This window comes from Agrilus planipennis, unplaced genomic scaffold (genome assembly GCF_000699045.2).
Source record: "Agrilus planipennis isolate EAB-ADULT unplaced genomic scaffold, Apla_2.0 scaffold11, whole genome shotgun sequence".
Taxonomy (NCBI): domain Eukaryota; kingdom Metazoa; phylum Arthropoda; class Insecta; order Coleoptera; family Buprestidae; genus Agrilus; species Agrilus planipennis.
In genome coordinates, this window is record NW_020440736.1 from 1,046,527 (window position 1) to 1,063,319 (window position 16,793).

The 16,793-nt window shown below is 33.6% G+C and overlaps 3 protein-coding genes across 6 annotated transcripts; 1 reads left to right on the top strand and 2 right to left on the bottom strand.

Annotated features, from left to right (window-relative positions):
• Positions 1-132: 132 nt before the first annotated feature.
• Positions 133-6,070, bottom strand: LOC108733784 (protein patched). The gene is made up of 5 exons (XM_018465089.1): positions 5,452-6,070; positions 3,505-4,031; positions 2,795-3,275; positions 2,110-2,730; positions 133-2,008 (listed from the first exon to the last, which is right to left on the bottom strand). The coding sequence occupies exons 1-5, from the start codon at positions 5,554-5,556 to the stop codon at positions 191-193; spliced, it is 3,552 nt and encodes a 1,183-aa protein (XP_018320591.1). The 5' UTR covers positions 5,557-6,070; the 3' UTR covers positions 133-190.
• Positions 6,071-6,119: 49 nt separating this feature from the next.
• LOC108733782 (chondroitin sulfate proteoglycan 4) lies at positions 6,120-15,729 on the top strand. 3 transcript variants are annotated; one of them, XM_018465083.1, is made up of 13 exons: positions 6,120-6,626; positions 7,108-7,362; positions 7,440-7,740; positions 7,802-9,131; positions 9,543-10,103; positions 10,160-11,416; positions 11,470-11,712; positions 11,767-12,442; positions 12,509-12,664; positions 12,725-13,134; positions 13,204-13,706; positions 13,770-14,773; positions 14,836-15,729. In XM_018465083.1, exons 2-13 carry the CDS (start codon positions 7,287-7,289, stop codon positions 15,210-15,212), a joined length of 6,894 nt encoding a protein of 2,297 aa, XP_018320585.1. In that variant the 5' UTR covers positions 6,120-6,626; positions 7,108-7,286; the 3' UTR covers positions 15,213-15,729. The 3 variants fall into 3 exon arrangements, with proteins under 3 accessions (XP_018320585.1, XP_018320586.1, XP_018320587.1); XM_018465084.1 differs by lacking the exons at positions 6,120-6,626; positions 10,160-11,416; positions 11,470-11,712; ... (4 more) ...; positions 13,770-14,773; positions 14,836-15,729 and adding an exon at positions 9,418-9,472 and having other exon boundaries at positions 6,884-7,362; positions 9,543-9,634; XM_018465085.1 differs by lacking the exons at positions 6,120-6,626; positions 9,543-10,103; positions 10,160-11,416; ... (5 more) ...; positions 13,770-14,773; positions 14,836-15,729 and adding an exon at positions 9,418-9,476 and having other exon boundaries at positions 6,884-7,362.
• LOC108733786 (ADP-ribosylation factor 6) lies at positions 15,528-16,609 on the bottom strand. 2 transcript variants are annotated; one of them, XM_018465095.1, is made up of 2 exons: positions 16,498-16,609; positions 15,528-16,445 (listed from the first exon to the last, which is right to left on the bottom strand). In XM_018465095.1, exon 2 carries the CDS (start codon positions 16,416-16,418, stop codon positions 15,891-15,893), a length of 528 nt encoding a protein of 175 aa, XP_018320597.1. In that variant the 5' UTR covers positions 16,419-16,445; positions 16,498-16,609; the 3' UTR covers positions 15,528-15,890. The 2 variants fall into 2 exon arrangements, with proteins under 2 accessions (XP_018320597.1, XP_018320598.1); XM_018465096.1 differs by having other exon boundaries at positions 16,502-16,589.
• Between the last annotated feature and the right edge of the window lie 184 nt (positions 16,610-16,793).

Genomic DNA, 16,793 nt, shown 5'->3' on the forward strand with positions numbered 1-16,793 from the left:
TGTCCAGATCATGAAGAAATATATAAAATTAAATTGTAAAAAATATTTATTTACAGAAATTATAAATAATACCGTCGAATATCTTATAAAGTAGGAAGGTAGTATCTTACATTTCGTTTTAATAAATAAAAGTCGATATAAATATGAATATATGAACATTTTTACATGGAGCAAATAACGGTAACAAATGCTAGCTGGTTGTTCTACATGAGGGTTCAGAATCATTACTGCTACTGCTACTATCGCTATTATCAGAGTCTTGTTTACAACAGTGACACTGCGGTTTATGTCTCCCACATTTAGTTCTACAACCACTACACTTTGATCGGTATATAGGTGTAACGACTTCCACTTTTATATTTGCCGTTGCTGTAACTTTTGTTGTATAGGGCCCACTAGAACTCGATTCTGGACTACTGTATTCCACAGTGACCTGAGGTTCAACGACAATACTCTGATTACAACTTTCTTCTGTAATCGTCGTTAAACTTGGCTCTCGAGTAGTTTTTGATGGTGAATTACGTCTTGTGGGTTTGACATATATTGGCGAACGGGTTGGAGCCTGTGGAGGTGGGGGCGGAGGAGGCGTAGAAATTCGCTCGCTATTTTCTAAGGGTTGAACTTCAGCTTTTGGCCCTACCAGTGAAAGAACGACGGGGAAAAGTAGTAACGAAAAACCCAAAGACGAACACACGGACATCACTAAAGTCATAAATATGTGGTATCTAATGAATTCTAAATTTGATAAAGATAAAATTGCCACGCAAGTAAGGAGACCAATGTCACCTTTAAAAATAGGTTCTGCATTTACTTCCAATGATAATCTAACTCTTCTTTCCCTGTTTCCTACTGCATTTAAAAACCCCGACAATACTAGTACAACATTTCTACTGATTATTACAAAATACAGGGTTCCTAAGGTACCTGTCAGAGCATTAATATTCATCAAACACATCATTAACATACTTGTTAAAATACAAAAAAGTAAACACCACAATTTTGACCAATGTACTAAGAAACACGTAAAAATTGTTATCTCTCCTAACATAAAAGCCAATTGCATCAAAAGTAATTTATCTAAAACGAGAAGTTGATTAAAAAATGAAAATATTAAACCTATAGGATAATTTTTAAGGCCTTTGGCAACAAACGACGCTGATATTTCTTTTACTTGTTTTAACGTATCGATTATTTTCCCTGTCGTTCTTAAATTTTTAAAGTAAAACGGCATTTGTGTGTATATAAGAGGTTGAGATTTTGGAATCTTTAAATCATATTCAGTCTTAGTGCTGTAATACTGGAACGGTTTTGGAGTTAAATTTGCTTGAGAACTAGAATAAGACATTTGATCGTTGCTATTCCATACAGAAAGATAATTGTAAAACGCTTTCGGATCAATTACATCTCCCTCGACGAGTCGTTTATTAAGGATTTGACTTTTGTCAACTGGAAATTCCACGACTCCAGTCTGAGCTAACAATTTAAAAGCCAGCACAGCCTTTTCTGTAGCATTTGGAAACCATTTTTCACTGTTTAAACATTTATTCTTCCTATTAACATCGAATTCTTGCTGAAGATCTAATAAAAAATCTCTAAAGTTAGCAAGCCAAAAGTCATTCATATTCAGGCCCCCATTCGAGTCTTTCATGACATGAGGAACTTTTGTAAGAGATGCATGATATTCATATAACAATGGTTGATTTAAAGGATATTCCAGTTCGGTAGTCACCAAATAAAAATTATAAAATCCAAAAAACCTATTGTGTGCTTCCAAATACTTGTATTCTTGAGTATGTCTTGGTAAAAATGTCGAAAGTCGAACATCGTACTCTAATTTAAGTCCATTGAAGACACAAAATATTATTAGTATAGCATATGTTAAACACAATGTCACCTTAAAAAACGGTTTTAAAAGAAAATTCTTCGAGTAGTAAATAACAACTGATGGCACTAAATTGTTTTTCTTCTTGCAAAGACTCTCTGGCGAAATTAGATTTACACCGCTCTCCTACAATAAAACAAAATATTTTAAAGTAATTCAATGAATGCAAACTTAAATTAAACGATAAAATACATAATTAAATGAGTTATTTTTAATGATATACTTACTAAATCTTCGTTGTTGTTATTGTTAATAGGTGCTGAAGAATTCTTTGATTCACTTCTTAAGCATGGCATATCAGATTTCTTGCATCTCACCTTTAAAGCAAGAAAAGCCGGGAAAACTAGTAGCAGGATAGCACCATGAAAAAGGACGATGACGGCACATTGCATGCAGAATACCCTCAATGCAGGAATTGGTACGATTGCTGCGGCAATGAAGGCTGCAGCGTTGCTAATTGCTGTTACCAGAATCGTTGGCCCCGACCTCTGTAGTACTTCTGATGGTGACACGTTTCTTTTCTGCGTGGATAACAACAAAAAGATCTCCCTCATCGCAAGACCTACAGTAACGAATGGTAAAACGTGAGTACTCAGTAGGTTCATAGGAAGTCCAAGAAGGCTGCAAACTCCTAAACTTGCAGCTGCTGAACTGGAAAGTAACAAGATTCCTAACGCTGCAAGGAACGATTGACACAGCCATCCATAAATAACGACCGCCGTAAGTGCTATTACCAATTTTAAAAAGTCTGTTTTAGATTCTTCTGCAAGTACGCGATTTAAACTACTTGTAGAGAAAGTATTAAAATTATACGACGATGAATTGACTTTGGTTAGTCTTTCTACCTCCTGAAATTAAAAATATAGGCATTATAAATACAAGCACACTTACTTTAAAAACAAAAAGATTTACCAATGAAAATCGCTTTTGCCATGCATTTAAAACCATAGAAGCCTTCTCTTGATTCCACCCAATGTGATGAACTTTGTATGTGTCTGACCAAAATTCGTATAGCTCGTGTTCTCCCATCAGTTGAACTACCGTTTGAAGTGCTTGGGCTTGTTTGATGTGACCAGTTTTATTTTTTACAACACCTCCAACAATTAAATCTTCAGGCCAGTGCATATATTTTGCTGCAAAACCATAGCAACCGCTGGTGAGTTCCGCTCCGACATCTAAAGGGTGGCTAGAATTTCTATTGGGTGACATTAAGGGGCAATCTGGATCAAAAGGGTCTAAACAAGGTTTCTCTTGATAACCTGAGGTAATTCCTGCTCGTCGAAAGTAATCTTCTAACGAATGGTAATCAAAGCGAGATTCTTTTTCTTTTATTTGAGCAACCAAACGGCTCGGATTTAAATTTGTCCATTTTACATTCTTACCAATACCGTAGCTAAAATAAAGTAATGTATTTTTTTATTGTTGAAGAAAAAGGTCTTTCATAAATTGTGTAAACACTCTACAATTGGGAAAAGAATACAGTATCATATCGCGACATACGTAAAGTACTAAAATAAAAATCTCGATAGAATGGGATGGGATGAGTTGGTTGGTGGGGGGGGGTTTAAATACTGTTTGACGAGTGCCTACGTAATTACTAAACAGCCACGAGATAAACTTACGGGATATGTACAGGATATTCAGGTCCCAAAAGTTTAGATCCTTCCCAAAAACAATCTAAAGGAGTTATGATAGTGCATGGCATCATATTTTCAAACATTTGTTCAATATAATGGACATCAAAGTCAGGAACACTAGGAGATTGACAAATATCTTTAAGTTTCCAGGTGATATCGAACATAGTGACGGTGACTTGCGTAGCTTGCCTTATCATATTAAGGTGTTCAAGAAGGCCCCTACTATGAAGAAGTCTACCTTCGGGATCAACCACCGTTTGTACAACTATTTGATGTGTTGATAAAACCTCAACAGAAGGAGTCTCCTCGGGCTGACTAGGTTCAGCCCACAATTGCAAAATGTCCGAATGAAAGGTAGCACTTTTTAATCCAACGCAGAAGGTGGCAATGACAAGAAGGCTAACGAAGATAACTTTTCCAGCATGCGCTTCTAGGAATGTACCAAGTGAACGCAGTTGTCTCTGAAGCCGCACGCGTATCCATAGGATACCGCGATCGCCTCTTGCCTTGCCCTGCAACAGAACAACGTTGTATGTTCATTAAGATCACAGGCCACCCAACTCGTGCCCTGACGTCATTCGGACCACCCAAATACTGCCGTACTCACACATGCTTGTTTATTCAACCATCCTTCTCGGAAGAAGTTCAGAAAAACATTTTTTTACTTTCTTAATTTAATTATGTCTCTTTCGTATATGTATATTAGCTTGACATGTCCGTGCTGTTATTTAAATTATAACTACATAGTTTATAAACATTTGACATTTATTTTTTGTTTTATCTATCTGTTTCTGTTTTACTCTATCTTTCTCATTACATATTTCTTTCATTTTTAGACGGTGCCAGGTAGAAATTAAAGAAATTACGGAGCAACGACATAATTATGAATATCAAAAATTTTATTTTATGTAATACAATGTTATTTAATAATAATTTAATAATGTTAATTGAGCTGCATTTGACCAGAAAAACAAGGTATGAAAAAATTTTGTTAGAACATTAAAGGATTATGTTTTTTAATAAATATATGGATTAATATGTCACGAAATCATTTATATAAGCAAATAAATGTACAAAGTTAAAATCTTTAGAAAACTACCGAACCATTTATGAATTAAACAGGAAGAAACCTGATTTGTCTGTAGATTTTATAAATTTAAATATAAAAATGACAATATTGACCCAATATTTTATAATTGAAATAGATAAAGAATTTGTACTACATACTATGTTATTTATGCTTCTTACCATTATTTTCTCAAAAAGAACAGTCAAATTAATTTTGCATCTTGTATTTTTAGGAATTTCATATTATAAACTTCCTACGCCGGTTGGTCCTTATTATTATCGATAACTGATAACCCTTTGCACTAACCAATACACCAATGAATATTTATTACAACGTGGAGTATTGTTTCGACGATAATAAACTATCTAGCCGTAACGTAAAATGTACAGTCGAATTTAAAGTGAAAATATGAGTATAAATGTACGTATACGGCAACCCCGCATATCTCATGGTACGGAAAGAGCAGACCAGGTAAAACTAACACGAGCAACTAAGCTAGCCGAAGACCACACACGGCGCTTCTCCGGTGGTCCTACCAAGGCTAGCGTAATAACACGGCACATCGCCCACTACAGCGCGTTGAGATCGGTTCCAAATTAACCATCACACCTGATGCAACAGTAGAACCTTTTTTTGACCAAAAGACAGCATGAAAATTTCATTTTACTTTACTTCTCTTAACTTGGGTAGATGGATATCACACATTAAATATGCTACAGATCAGATGATACAGAAACAGCTGAATAATAAGTTTAAACTAATTCATAAGTTTGCAAGCGTAAGTATGTGTTATTTACATTCATTTGACAAATAGTAATTTTATAATTTCCTTTGAAGCATTAAATGACGAGGACAACATTTACCTGTTCAATTTGAATCAGTGCTACAGCAGCATCCACCCACCCCGGGCGCACATAAAGATCGGAGCGATGTCGTTCCGGGTCAGCTTGCGAGTCAGCCGAGGCCATGCTCGCCGTGACCGAGAAATCTGCAAATGCAGGCCCCCGTAGTGGGCATTAGCGCACGTAAAGTTGCCACTCTGATGAACACCACCTTTCATCAACTTAACTGCCAACATCGAATACAAAAAAGGCGTTCATTGCCACAAGACACATTTATATACATTAATTAATTACTTAATAGTCCAAATTAAGCAAGTTTTATACTGCCACAATCTTGCAATTGTACGTTACTAAACATTATTGTATGTTAAGTTACAGTTAATGCTAATAAAGCAACTAAACTTTAAACTTTACAGATCACACGCACTTTTTTAACTGATTTGATTATGAATGAACTGGTATAAACGCACGTATTCGACTCTCGTCTCGAAACATCGACGCGTAGTTCCTACGGTTTGCTGCCTCCTTTTCAGCCGCTTCGAATGGACAGGCAAAGACAACTACATCCATACTACTACACATACTATATCCAACAAAACGATGTTTCGGTCTGCGCACGCCGACGCCGTTTAACTGTAGTGGCCATGTGGTTTTTGGCTTAAGAGGTGTATAGTTGTATGGTGTAATAGTACCAGTGTGTTGTATTGTTGAGTATATACCCCGTATCACGTAACGTGGCTGCTCAAGCAATGAAACAACGAAGTGGTGGCCGCCCTTGTTGACGCCTACCTCGAATTACAATATTATGGCAGTTCTCAAACGAAATACGTTTTGTATTTTGTTATCGAAACCTAAACAGGAGGTTTTATAACGAAATTTCGAATCTCAGCTGCACAGACAGATTCAGTAAGGACTATTACCTCTTAAAATTGCCACTAAATAAAGTTCGGGCCGTCCAATTGTTTGGTGTAGATGTTAGTCATTCGACAAAGTAAACTTACAAATCATTTGAAAGTTTTATTGCCTGAGCCGCCACTATAGGTGGTACGGATTTTAGGTATTATATTTGATAGATTACGACGTTTTACGGAATTCCCCGAATGAAGGCCACACACATACAGCATACATGACAATGCACACATACACACAGTTAATATGTTAATGGTCCTTTAAAAGATAAAAATTGTTATTTATATGTAAGTGTACTTATGCAGGACGGATATTCAAGCTCATGGCACATCAGTGCGTGTAAAATAATATAAAAGATGAAAATAACATATATATTACTTGTGCACAATAAAATAGTCATATTATCACGTTACGCATGTATCACAATGTGTATCACAGTGATTTAAATTTCCTTTTTAACTGTGTACATTGCTTAATAGTATTTTTCTGTGCGCAATTATAATTATTTACATTACAATTCAGAGAGTAGCTTTCATGTACATACACTTATATTTTAAAGGAACACCTTTCTCGTTTTGTCTTTTCTAAATTCATTTATTATTACTGTCTTTTATGTATATATTATAAGATGTGCAGTAATAATGATACGCACGTTCGCGCTGGCGCTCTTCAGTATTTATGCAATTTGTGTATCACGTCTATATTGTAGCTGTAGTACTGCATGTGTTCTTATTCTTAGTGTTTTTAGCCCTTCTTTTATATTTTTAGAAATTGGATGATATTCCGTGCTACTGGTTCGCGCCCTGGTGTTCTTTCGTTTAGCGTTGGCTAATGTTCACTAATAAATTCAATGAATAGGTAGCTTTTGGCATTATTCCAATTTGAATATTGAAGTTAAATAAAATTTAAATAATGGGAGAAGAGAGTAGAGAAAAGTTGTAAATATTATGGCTTGGAGCGTAAAGTTAATGTTAATATTAGTTTTATTTGTGTTATTGCCAGCCAACTTGTGTGTGAACCAAGGTTTGTAATTTTGATTTCACTTTTGATAAATATTAATTTTGAAATGCAAATGTTTATAATATTTTTGTTTATTTCAGCATCATTTTATGGAAACAGTTTTATTTCAATACCCTTAAAAGAAGCTAAAGGATCCACTGATATACATTTTAAATTTCGAACACATCTTTCGAATGCACTAATTATATTAGTGGCTGGAGTGACTGATTACTGTATTGTAAGATTAGACAATACAAGATTAAAAATTAATATCAATCTTGGATCTGGTGAATATGAAGTCTCTTCATCTAGTTCAAAGTTAAATGATTTTAAATGGCATAAAGTCCACATAAGTAGAGCAGAGGCAAATTTAACACTTATAGTGGATAATAAATTTACAACGTGAGTAAAATTTATGTTTATGATAAATAAAAGTAAATGCTTTTGAAACTCCTAATTTTAGGAAGCATTTACCAGGAAAATTCTTTGAACTAAACATACATTACGGTTTGTTTGTTGGAGGGCATGGTAATTTCTCCGATTTATTTTTTGGGCATATAGGAAATTTTAGAGGATGTTTAGCAGATATTGTATACAATGGAATTGGAGTTTTGGATTTTGCTAGACACAGACAACCTCAATCGATTGTTCAAGGTATTACATGGAACTGTGCAGCTGAATTTGATGCACATGTAAATCAGCCTATTAGTTTTGTGGAGGACAAAAGTTTTTTTGTTATATCACAAGAAAATTTTAAGAATTTAAAATGGCAGTTGGAATTGAAAACAATAGCAGAATATAGTATAGTAATGTACAATCAAGGATCTCTTTCCAAACAGGATTATTTTTCCATGGAAATATGGAAAGGCAAATTTAAAGTAACATTAAAATTTGGAGAAAAAGTAACAGAAGTATTGAATAATGAATTCATAGCAGATGGAAAGTGGCATAAGATTTTTGTTCAATTTTTATCATCTTCTGTTGATGTTATTGTAGATTCAATAACTAAAAGTATTAAAATGACAAAAACCCATGTTGTGAGTTTACATGACTTGTTTTATATTGGTGGTATTGAAGCAAGTAAAAGAGGACGTGCTATGGCAAAAGGTTTAAAGCAATCTGATATACATTTCAAAGGGTGCATGCAGCACTTAAAGATTGGTGAAAGAATGATTGGATTAAAAGATGCAGTTATTACAGAAGGACTATTGCCAAGTTGTGTTTGGCAATATCCATGCCTAACTTGGCCATGCAAGAATAAAGAAGCTTCTTGCATTCAAAAGGGACTAGATTCATATCAATGCATTTGTAAAAACTTAACTTGTGTTTCAACTGATGTTTCTACATCATCAAAGGGAACATCAGCAGTTGATCTAGAAATTTTAACAGTGAAAACTTTAGAAGTTGTTGAAGGTCAAAGTGGCCTAATTACACCTAACAATTTGCATTTAAATTTGGATTATCCTAAATATGGAATTGCTGATTCTGGAATTGTTTTTCATATATTCCAATTTCCTGAACATGGAACTATTAAAATCAATGTTTGGCCTGAAGAGAAAGGTAGCTTCACATTTCACGATTTATCTAAAGATAAAGTACATTATGTTCATGATGGTTCCGAACATCACATGGACAGTATAGTGATGGATCTCCAGTTCAATTCAAAAGAGAATTTTATTTTACCGGCACATCTTCAAGGAAATTTTAAATTTACGCTTACAGTTCATGTTCAACCAAAGAATGATCCTCCTGAGCTAAATATTCCAGTTTCAGTAACTTTGAGAGTAGCACAAGTGAGTACCGAATTTATTTGCTTGTAAAGCATGAACTATTTTTGCATAGTAATCTACGTCGTGCATTTCTTTTTATTTAAACTGATAATAAAGTTGTGAAGTAGTTCTGATAAAACTAACTTTTTAAACTAAATAGAACAAATAAACTTTCATATTCACATAATTCATATCACTGTAAGAAGTTATTGTTAGAACAAACTAAATGAAGTACATATTTTTTTTATCAGATAATATTTATTGTGTTGGTGTATGTACTTTTTTTTATTCTTATTTTTATTTGATTCAGCTTGTTAGGTGAATGTCACTCTAATAATGGCATGCTTAACCAATTATAAGGCAAGGTAAGACCGACGCATATTTTGTATTAAAAGTTTACTTTTATATATGAATATATATATTTTTCTAATTTAGGGAAAGAAAAAAACAATTACGAAAGATACATTGCAAGCAGTCGATTCTGACACACCTCCAGAGCAGTTGGTTTTTAAAGTTATCGATTCAGTCTTGGGTCATTTTGAAGACGCCGATAAGACTAACGTTCCAATATATTCCTTTACACAAAAAGACATAAATGACAACAAAATAGTGTTCGTCCATAACAGTTCGTCGTCATTAAATAATTCCTACATTTCCTTACAAGTTTCTGATGGCATTGAAGAAAGTAAAATTGCTAAATTAAGGGTTTCTGCTTATCAGCAAATGTGGTGGTTACAAAATAATACGGGATTATTTTTAACTCATGAATCTTTTGGAGTTATTACCCCATTTAATTTAAGTTTTATTTCAAATGATCCTACTGCTTCTGAAAAAATTGAGTACTATATTGTACAATCACCTCAGTTTGGTCTTGTCGAACTGGAAAAAGACATTGGCGTTTGGGTGAACACAAGTACGTTTTCTAGTGAGCATCTACAGTTACACAGAGTTAGGTACAGACATAGAAATGGTTTAGCCAAATTCGATGAATTTCAGGTAAACGAATTGTTTGTATCTTTTTTTGCTTAGTACTGTAACTTTTTATATTTTAGTTTAAAACGTCGTTAAATTCAACAGCAGTTTACTCATTCCGAATAACGTTTATCAAATGTACAGTTATTAATATAAATAACGAACCGTTATCGCTTAACACCTCTCAGGGATTGCTGACAGCAAGTCAAATAAATTATCAAACGAGTCCTGTGTTGTTGCCATCAACATCTATTACGTTTTTAATAACTGGTTATCCTCAGTATGGTTTTCTATTATCTTCTGCATCAAAATATCGAATGCGAATTGGCGATACATTCAATCAAGCTGATATTAATTTTAAAAACATTCAGTATAACACATATAAAAAGGCATATTCGTATTTTAATGATTATCTTTTTTTTAATGTTATGGCTCCAGGATGCGACAATATAACTGGCAATATTAGCATAATTTATAAACCAAGCAAAGAAATTTTGTCACAAATCCGTGCCATTTTAGAACCAATTACTGTTGAAGAAGGGGCCAAAGCTAACATACCCTTGGAAAAATTTCATTTGTTGAGTAATATTTTTACCAGCCTTATTTTTAATGTAACAAAGAAACCAAGTCATGGAATGCTCCAAATAAATGGCAAAGAGTCATTAAGAAACGATACTAATTACTTTACAATATCTGAACTAGAAACAGACGCTTTATTTTATATTCATGACGACTCTGAAAGTATATCGGACTATTTCAGTTTCATGGCTTTAGCTCCCAGAGAAAATTTTCAATATGTTAATAATTATACAATTATTATCGCACTTAAAAACGACAATAGTCCTAAACGAGCAATTGAAAAAGTTTTCAACGTGGTAATTGGTGGCGAGAAATTAATTACTGGAAACGATATGCGATATGATGATGCAGATATAAACACCAAGCCGTCTGACATTGTTTATTCATGTCGTGAAATCCCTAATGGCGAAATAATTAGTTTGAAAAATGGCAGTACAAAAGCTACAGAATTTACCCAGCAAGATCTGAATAACGGTCATATACTTTTTAAACATAAAGGCCCCGAATACGGAAAAATAAAATTATGGATTACTGACGGTCAATTCTACGTAAATGGAATTTTAGAAGTGAAAGCATCTGCCCCTTTTATACGCGTCTTTACCGCGAAAAAGTTGATTGTCCAGCAAGCAAGTACAACTCCGATAACAGAAGAAAATTTATCATTTTCGACAAATTTATATGCATCAGAGAAAGATGTTATATACGAAGTAATGAACAAACCAAATTACGGAAAAATTTCTCTTAAATATGACGACAAAGTAATTTTGCTCGGTTTTCTGTTTTCTTTTTACTGTTTTATTTTATTTTTAAGGAAATCCAATCGTTTTCACAAGAGCAAATTAATAAGGGAGAAATTTATTACGTTCATGATTTTACGAAAACGAACGCAGACGAGTTAAAGTTGCGGGTACGCTGTTACGATGCTGTTAGTATGGCTCAAATAAACATATGGATATTACCAGCATCTTATTGGGAACCTTTAGTGATTAAAACTTTAAATGTTCTCTATGTAGAAGAATCAACTAGTGCGTTGATTGATAAAAATATAATGGAGGTAAAGTAAGCAGGAGAATACTACTAGAACATATTTAAATTAATAAATTTTAAGGTGTTCCAAGCTGATGTACCTGCAGGTGCTCTAACGTACCACATCACGAAAAATGCAAACAATGGCTATTTAACTGTACTTCCTAATTTTAATAACTTGGAAGATAAACCAACAAACATACAGAGATTCACTCAAGCGTTACTTAACGAAAGGAGACTTTTGTATATACAATCCGCTGCTAACAAAACGGAAGATAAAATAATTTTTAACGTTACCAACGGATTGGTGTGGTTAAATGGATTAGAATTGAAAATTGCCATTATACCAGAATATATTTATTTGAAGAGTAATGTTTTAAACGTTAACGAAGGAAGAGTAGCACCTATTACCGTCGATAACTTAATTGTTTCCACGGAATATTACCGAGATAAAATAACGAAATATAAAGTTATTATGCAACCCAAATTTGGTTGCTTGGTTGTAGTAAAAAATTGCAATATAACTGAATTTTCTCACAGTCAGTTACTAGATGAAGTAGTAGAATATCAGCATGATGATTCTGAGAATTTGAATGACGAAGTGTCGATAATTGCAGTGGCAGGGGTTAAGGAAAGTGTTCCTGTATCAATTAAAATAAATATAACACCCGTTAACGACAATTTTCCTAGGATAATTAACAACACAGGTGCTACCATTTGGGAAGGGAGTACATTAATAATTAACAACTCCATGCTTGGTAAGTTGAGTTACTTAAATATATTTGTATTAGAGAATATCTGCTATATTATGTTTTAATTTAAAGCTGCAGTTGACGACGATAGACCACAAGAAACTCTGCGATATCAGGTGATAGGCTGCTGGTGGGGAAATATATCTTTAGTTTCAGACCCCGATACCATTTTGCAGTTTTTTACTCAAGATTTTATTAACAAACAATTAGTTGCATTTCGTCATAAAAGTAAGCAAATGTAGCATTCTCCTTTCTGATAAACAATAGTGAATTTTTTTTTTTATGCAGATGGCACAGAAACTAAATTCACCTTTACTGTGACTGATGGCGTTCATACAAGTCAAGAATATGCCTTTTACATAAACACCAAACCTGTTGAGTTACATTTGGTTTCAAAGTTAGCTTTACATATTTTTCCACTTCAAAAAAAACTTATAAGGCCCCATCACCTTCTAGCAATTGTTTCGGATTTTGGTAGGCCTGTGTTTTATGAAATTGTGAAACCTCCCACTTTGGGGCGACTGATAATGTACTATAACGATACGAACGTCCTTAAAGTTATAAACAGTTTTACACAAGAAGACGTTAATAATAGTCGCGTGTTTTATGAGCACACTCATCCATTTTTGGATCTTTATGCAAACGATTCTTTCATTTTTAACGTTAAATCTTACTTGGCAACTACTCTATTAATGAATGTAAGTTTTTATGATCAAAAATATGTTATTAGATGACAGCAATGTAATAGTTAATCATTACAATTTTAGGAATTTAAGATAGATATATCGGTGTCTTCAGGTGGTTTGGGTGCATATATTGATGTTCCAGAAATAATAGTTGAAGAAGGTGCAATGACGAATATTAAAATTAATTTATCAAAAATAATGACATTTTTGGAAAGTCATGCAGGATTAAGATCACCAGTTATTCATGCCAGTATAACACGTCCGCAATTTGGTTACGTATTTTTGAAACATAATCCAAACTTAACTACCTTTACAAGAGAACAGCTTGAGTCTGGCCACTTGTATTACCAACACGATCATTCAGATTCATTTCTTGACAGCATATATTTATCCTTGTACTTAATACCTGGCTACATATTGCTCACTAATATTTCAATCCCGATTAAGATAAACCCTATAAACGATCAGCCGTTTATTTTAATTACTCCTACACCCCACTTATTAGTTGTACAAGGTGAAAATTATACAATAACAAAGAACGACTTGTTAACAGAAGATAAGGATACATTTCCCCAAGATATACGGTAAGTACTACATAAAAAATTTTTTGTTTTTCTTAATTTTTTCTCGTTTGTTTATGTTGTTAGGTATGATGTTATATCGGGACCGTCAGAGGGACAGTTACTTCTTTTGCCCGAGTTGATTACAGTTAATCAGTTTTCTCAACAAGATGTTAATTTAATGAAAGTAATTTATAGACATAATGGTACATCGTTAACGGATAGTTTCCATTTAAGGGTTTGGGACGGAAAATTTAGGCCAGAATACACTATTTTTAACATCCAAATAATTCCAATTAATATGAACGTGTCTGCTGGACTGCCTGCTTTTCTCCAGCAGGGTTTAAACGTGGTTTTACTTTCTGAAAAACTTTTTTTTATTGAAACGAACACTGATAAAAGAAAAATGGAGTTTTTGGTACGGGAATTACCAAAACATGGAATTTTATATGTGAAAGATAGCCATGCTAATTCTTTTACGTATACGGATCTAGAGAGTGGAAACGTTATGTATATGCAAACGGATATGACTACAGCAAACGACAGTTTTACTGTTTTTGCTGGAATATCGATAGGAAACGTTTCTCTAGGGAGCGAAGTTCAAGTATTTGTTAAAGTACAACCACTAATGCAAATAAGCGATTTTACTGCAATCGTTGGAAAAAGAAACCGCATAACGACTCGAATATTAGATGCAACTCCTTTGGCGAAAATGACAAATAGTAATCCACGGTATACGATCGTCAAATTTCCGTTACATGGACAAATAAGGAAAATAATTCGAAGTTCTGGAGAAAAAAGGAATGTTTTAGATTCAGTTGTAAACAGTTTTAGTCATGAAGAAGTGCAAAGTGGCCTTATTTACTTAGTCGTTAAAAACATACAAATTGGATGGGATGGCTTACAAGATAAGTTAGAATTTATCCTCGCTGCTGGCATATTCCAACCTGCTGTAGGGTCGTTAAAAATTTTAATCAAAACGTCATCTTACTCTGTATCATCCACTATTCCCGGTCCCAATGACCCCGAAGAACATGAAGGTCCCATATACATTTCAAGTCCAAATATAACACGAGATTACTTTTTAGTGGGTAAATTATACAATTGACAAACGTATAATGACGTATGAGTACATTATTTGTTTTGTTTGCAGTTAGTATGGTTGTTGGAGTGGTAATATTAGGTATTGCAGTTATAATAATAATAAAGTGTAGAGGCTTAGAAGGAGGAACTCAAAGTAAAGAGGAACAGGCTTTACAACCCGTTTCATTGCCACGTCCACCGGAACGATTGATAAGCTCATCGACCTCTGTAAAACAGCACAACTTGGAAGGTTTTGTTTCCATAGTACCCACAACTTTGCCACATTGTAAAGTGACTCCTTTGATAAAAGACGAATTGGAAACTCGTGCTCATTACCCGTATGGAATAGAGGAGCCAATAGATGATTGGAGCAGTTGTGATGCATCAGATCCATCAGGCCCTGCACGAAGTAACATTATGCTGCGGAGAAATCAATATTGGGTTTGAACAATTTATACAACATGATATCTGATTTTGTACATTTTTCTTCGATTATACTTTAATTCATTTCATACTTTTTTATAACTGCCATAAAGTCGATTAATAAATGAAATAAAAGTTTTTATGGCGCCTTCCTTCTTTGTACCAAGATAAGGTCAACACCATAATTATTAATCACACGAAAAAACAATTAGCAGATGAAAAGTGTTGATTATTTTAGCAGACTCTGATGCCTGTAATTTATTTCAATATTTTATAATACAAAACGAATATATTAATATCTGCCTACATATAAAGTTGTGTTCAATAAAAAACTAAACGTCGCAATAAATACCTTTTATAATTATGTATATCTACCAGCATTTCTTTTGCAGATTAAAAATAAAAACAATTGTATCAACACAACAAAAAATAAATTATATCGTAACCACTGCTAATTCTAATTTTGCACAAAGAGAAATTTTCATCATTAATTCATTACACCTATTATAAAAGAGCTATAAATATAGTAACTTTTGTTAAGGTACCATAAGATTTTCACTTTTAAATGCATCATATTTTACACTATGAGACAATTGCATAAATGAATGCATTATGATTAAGTTTATTTACAAAACATATCCTAATAAAATTACAACTGATTCTTTTTGCAGTCATGAACTAAGAAACATGTTTGTGCTGATGCTATAATTTATGATTGCTGGTTAACCATGTAAGACCTTCATACAAACCATCCCCAGTAGTAGCACATGCTGGTTGAACATACCAATTACGATCACGTATACGAGTAAGGCCTAATTTCTCCTGTATTTCGTGGGGTTTCATGGCTTCTGGAAGGTCTTGCTTATTGGCAAATATAAGAATGATGGCATCTCGCATTTCTCGGTCATTTATGATTCGATGTAATTCCTGTCTAGCTTCGTCTATACGATCACGATCGGCACAATCCACTACAAATATTAAACCTTGCGTTCCTGTGTAATAATGGCGCCACAGGGGTCGAATTTTATCTTGTCCCCCCACATCCCACACATTGAACTTAACATTTTTATAAGTCACTGTTTCTACGTTAAATCCAACTGTTGGGATAGTTGTAACCGACTGTCCTAATTTCAATTTATATAAAATTGTAGTTTTTCCGGCTGCATCAAGTCCTAGCATTAAGATTCTCATCTCTTTATTACCAAAAATTTTAGAAAGCAATTTGCCCATGATGTTGGACAAATTACACTTTTAACTCTAGAAAAATAGAAAAATTCACAATTTAACTATCTCTGTAAAAATCACTTACATGCATTTTTAAGCTGTTTTTATAAATTTTACATGTAACATAAAAATGGCAATTTACAGCCGCCGTCGCCACCTCAGATAGGCGTGTATAGAAGCATATAGAAAGATAGGAACTCCTATGGTAATCGGTGAGCCACTTAAACGGAAGAATATTAATAATTTGCCAATGTTCTCAATAAATAAATCTTTTATCTTTATCAAATTATGTATCATTAGGCACTTAAGAAATATTTCCATTTTAATAATTAAGGCTTATTTTAAATAAACACATTACCTACTAACTACAACAGTTCCACT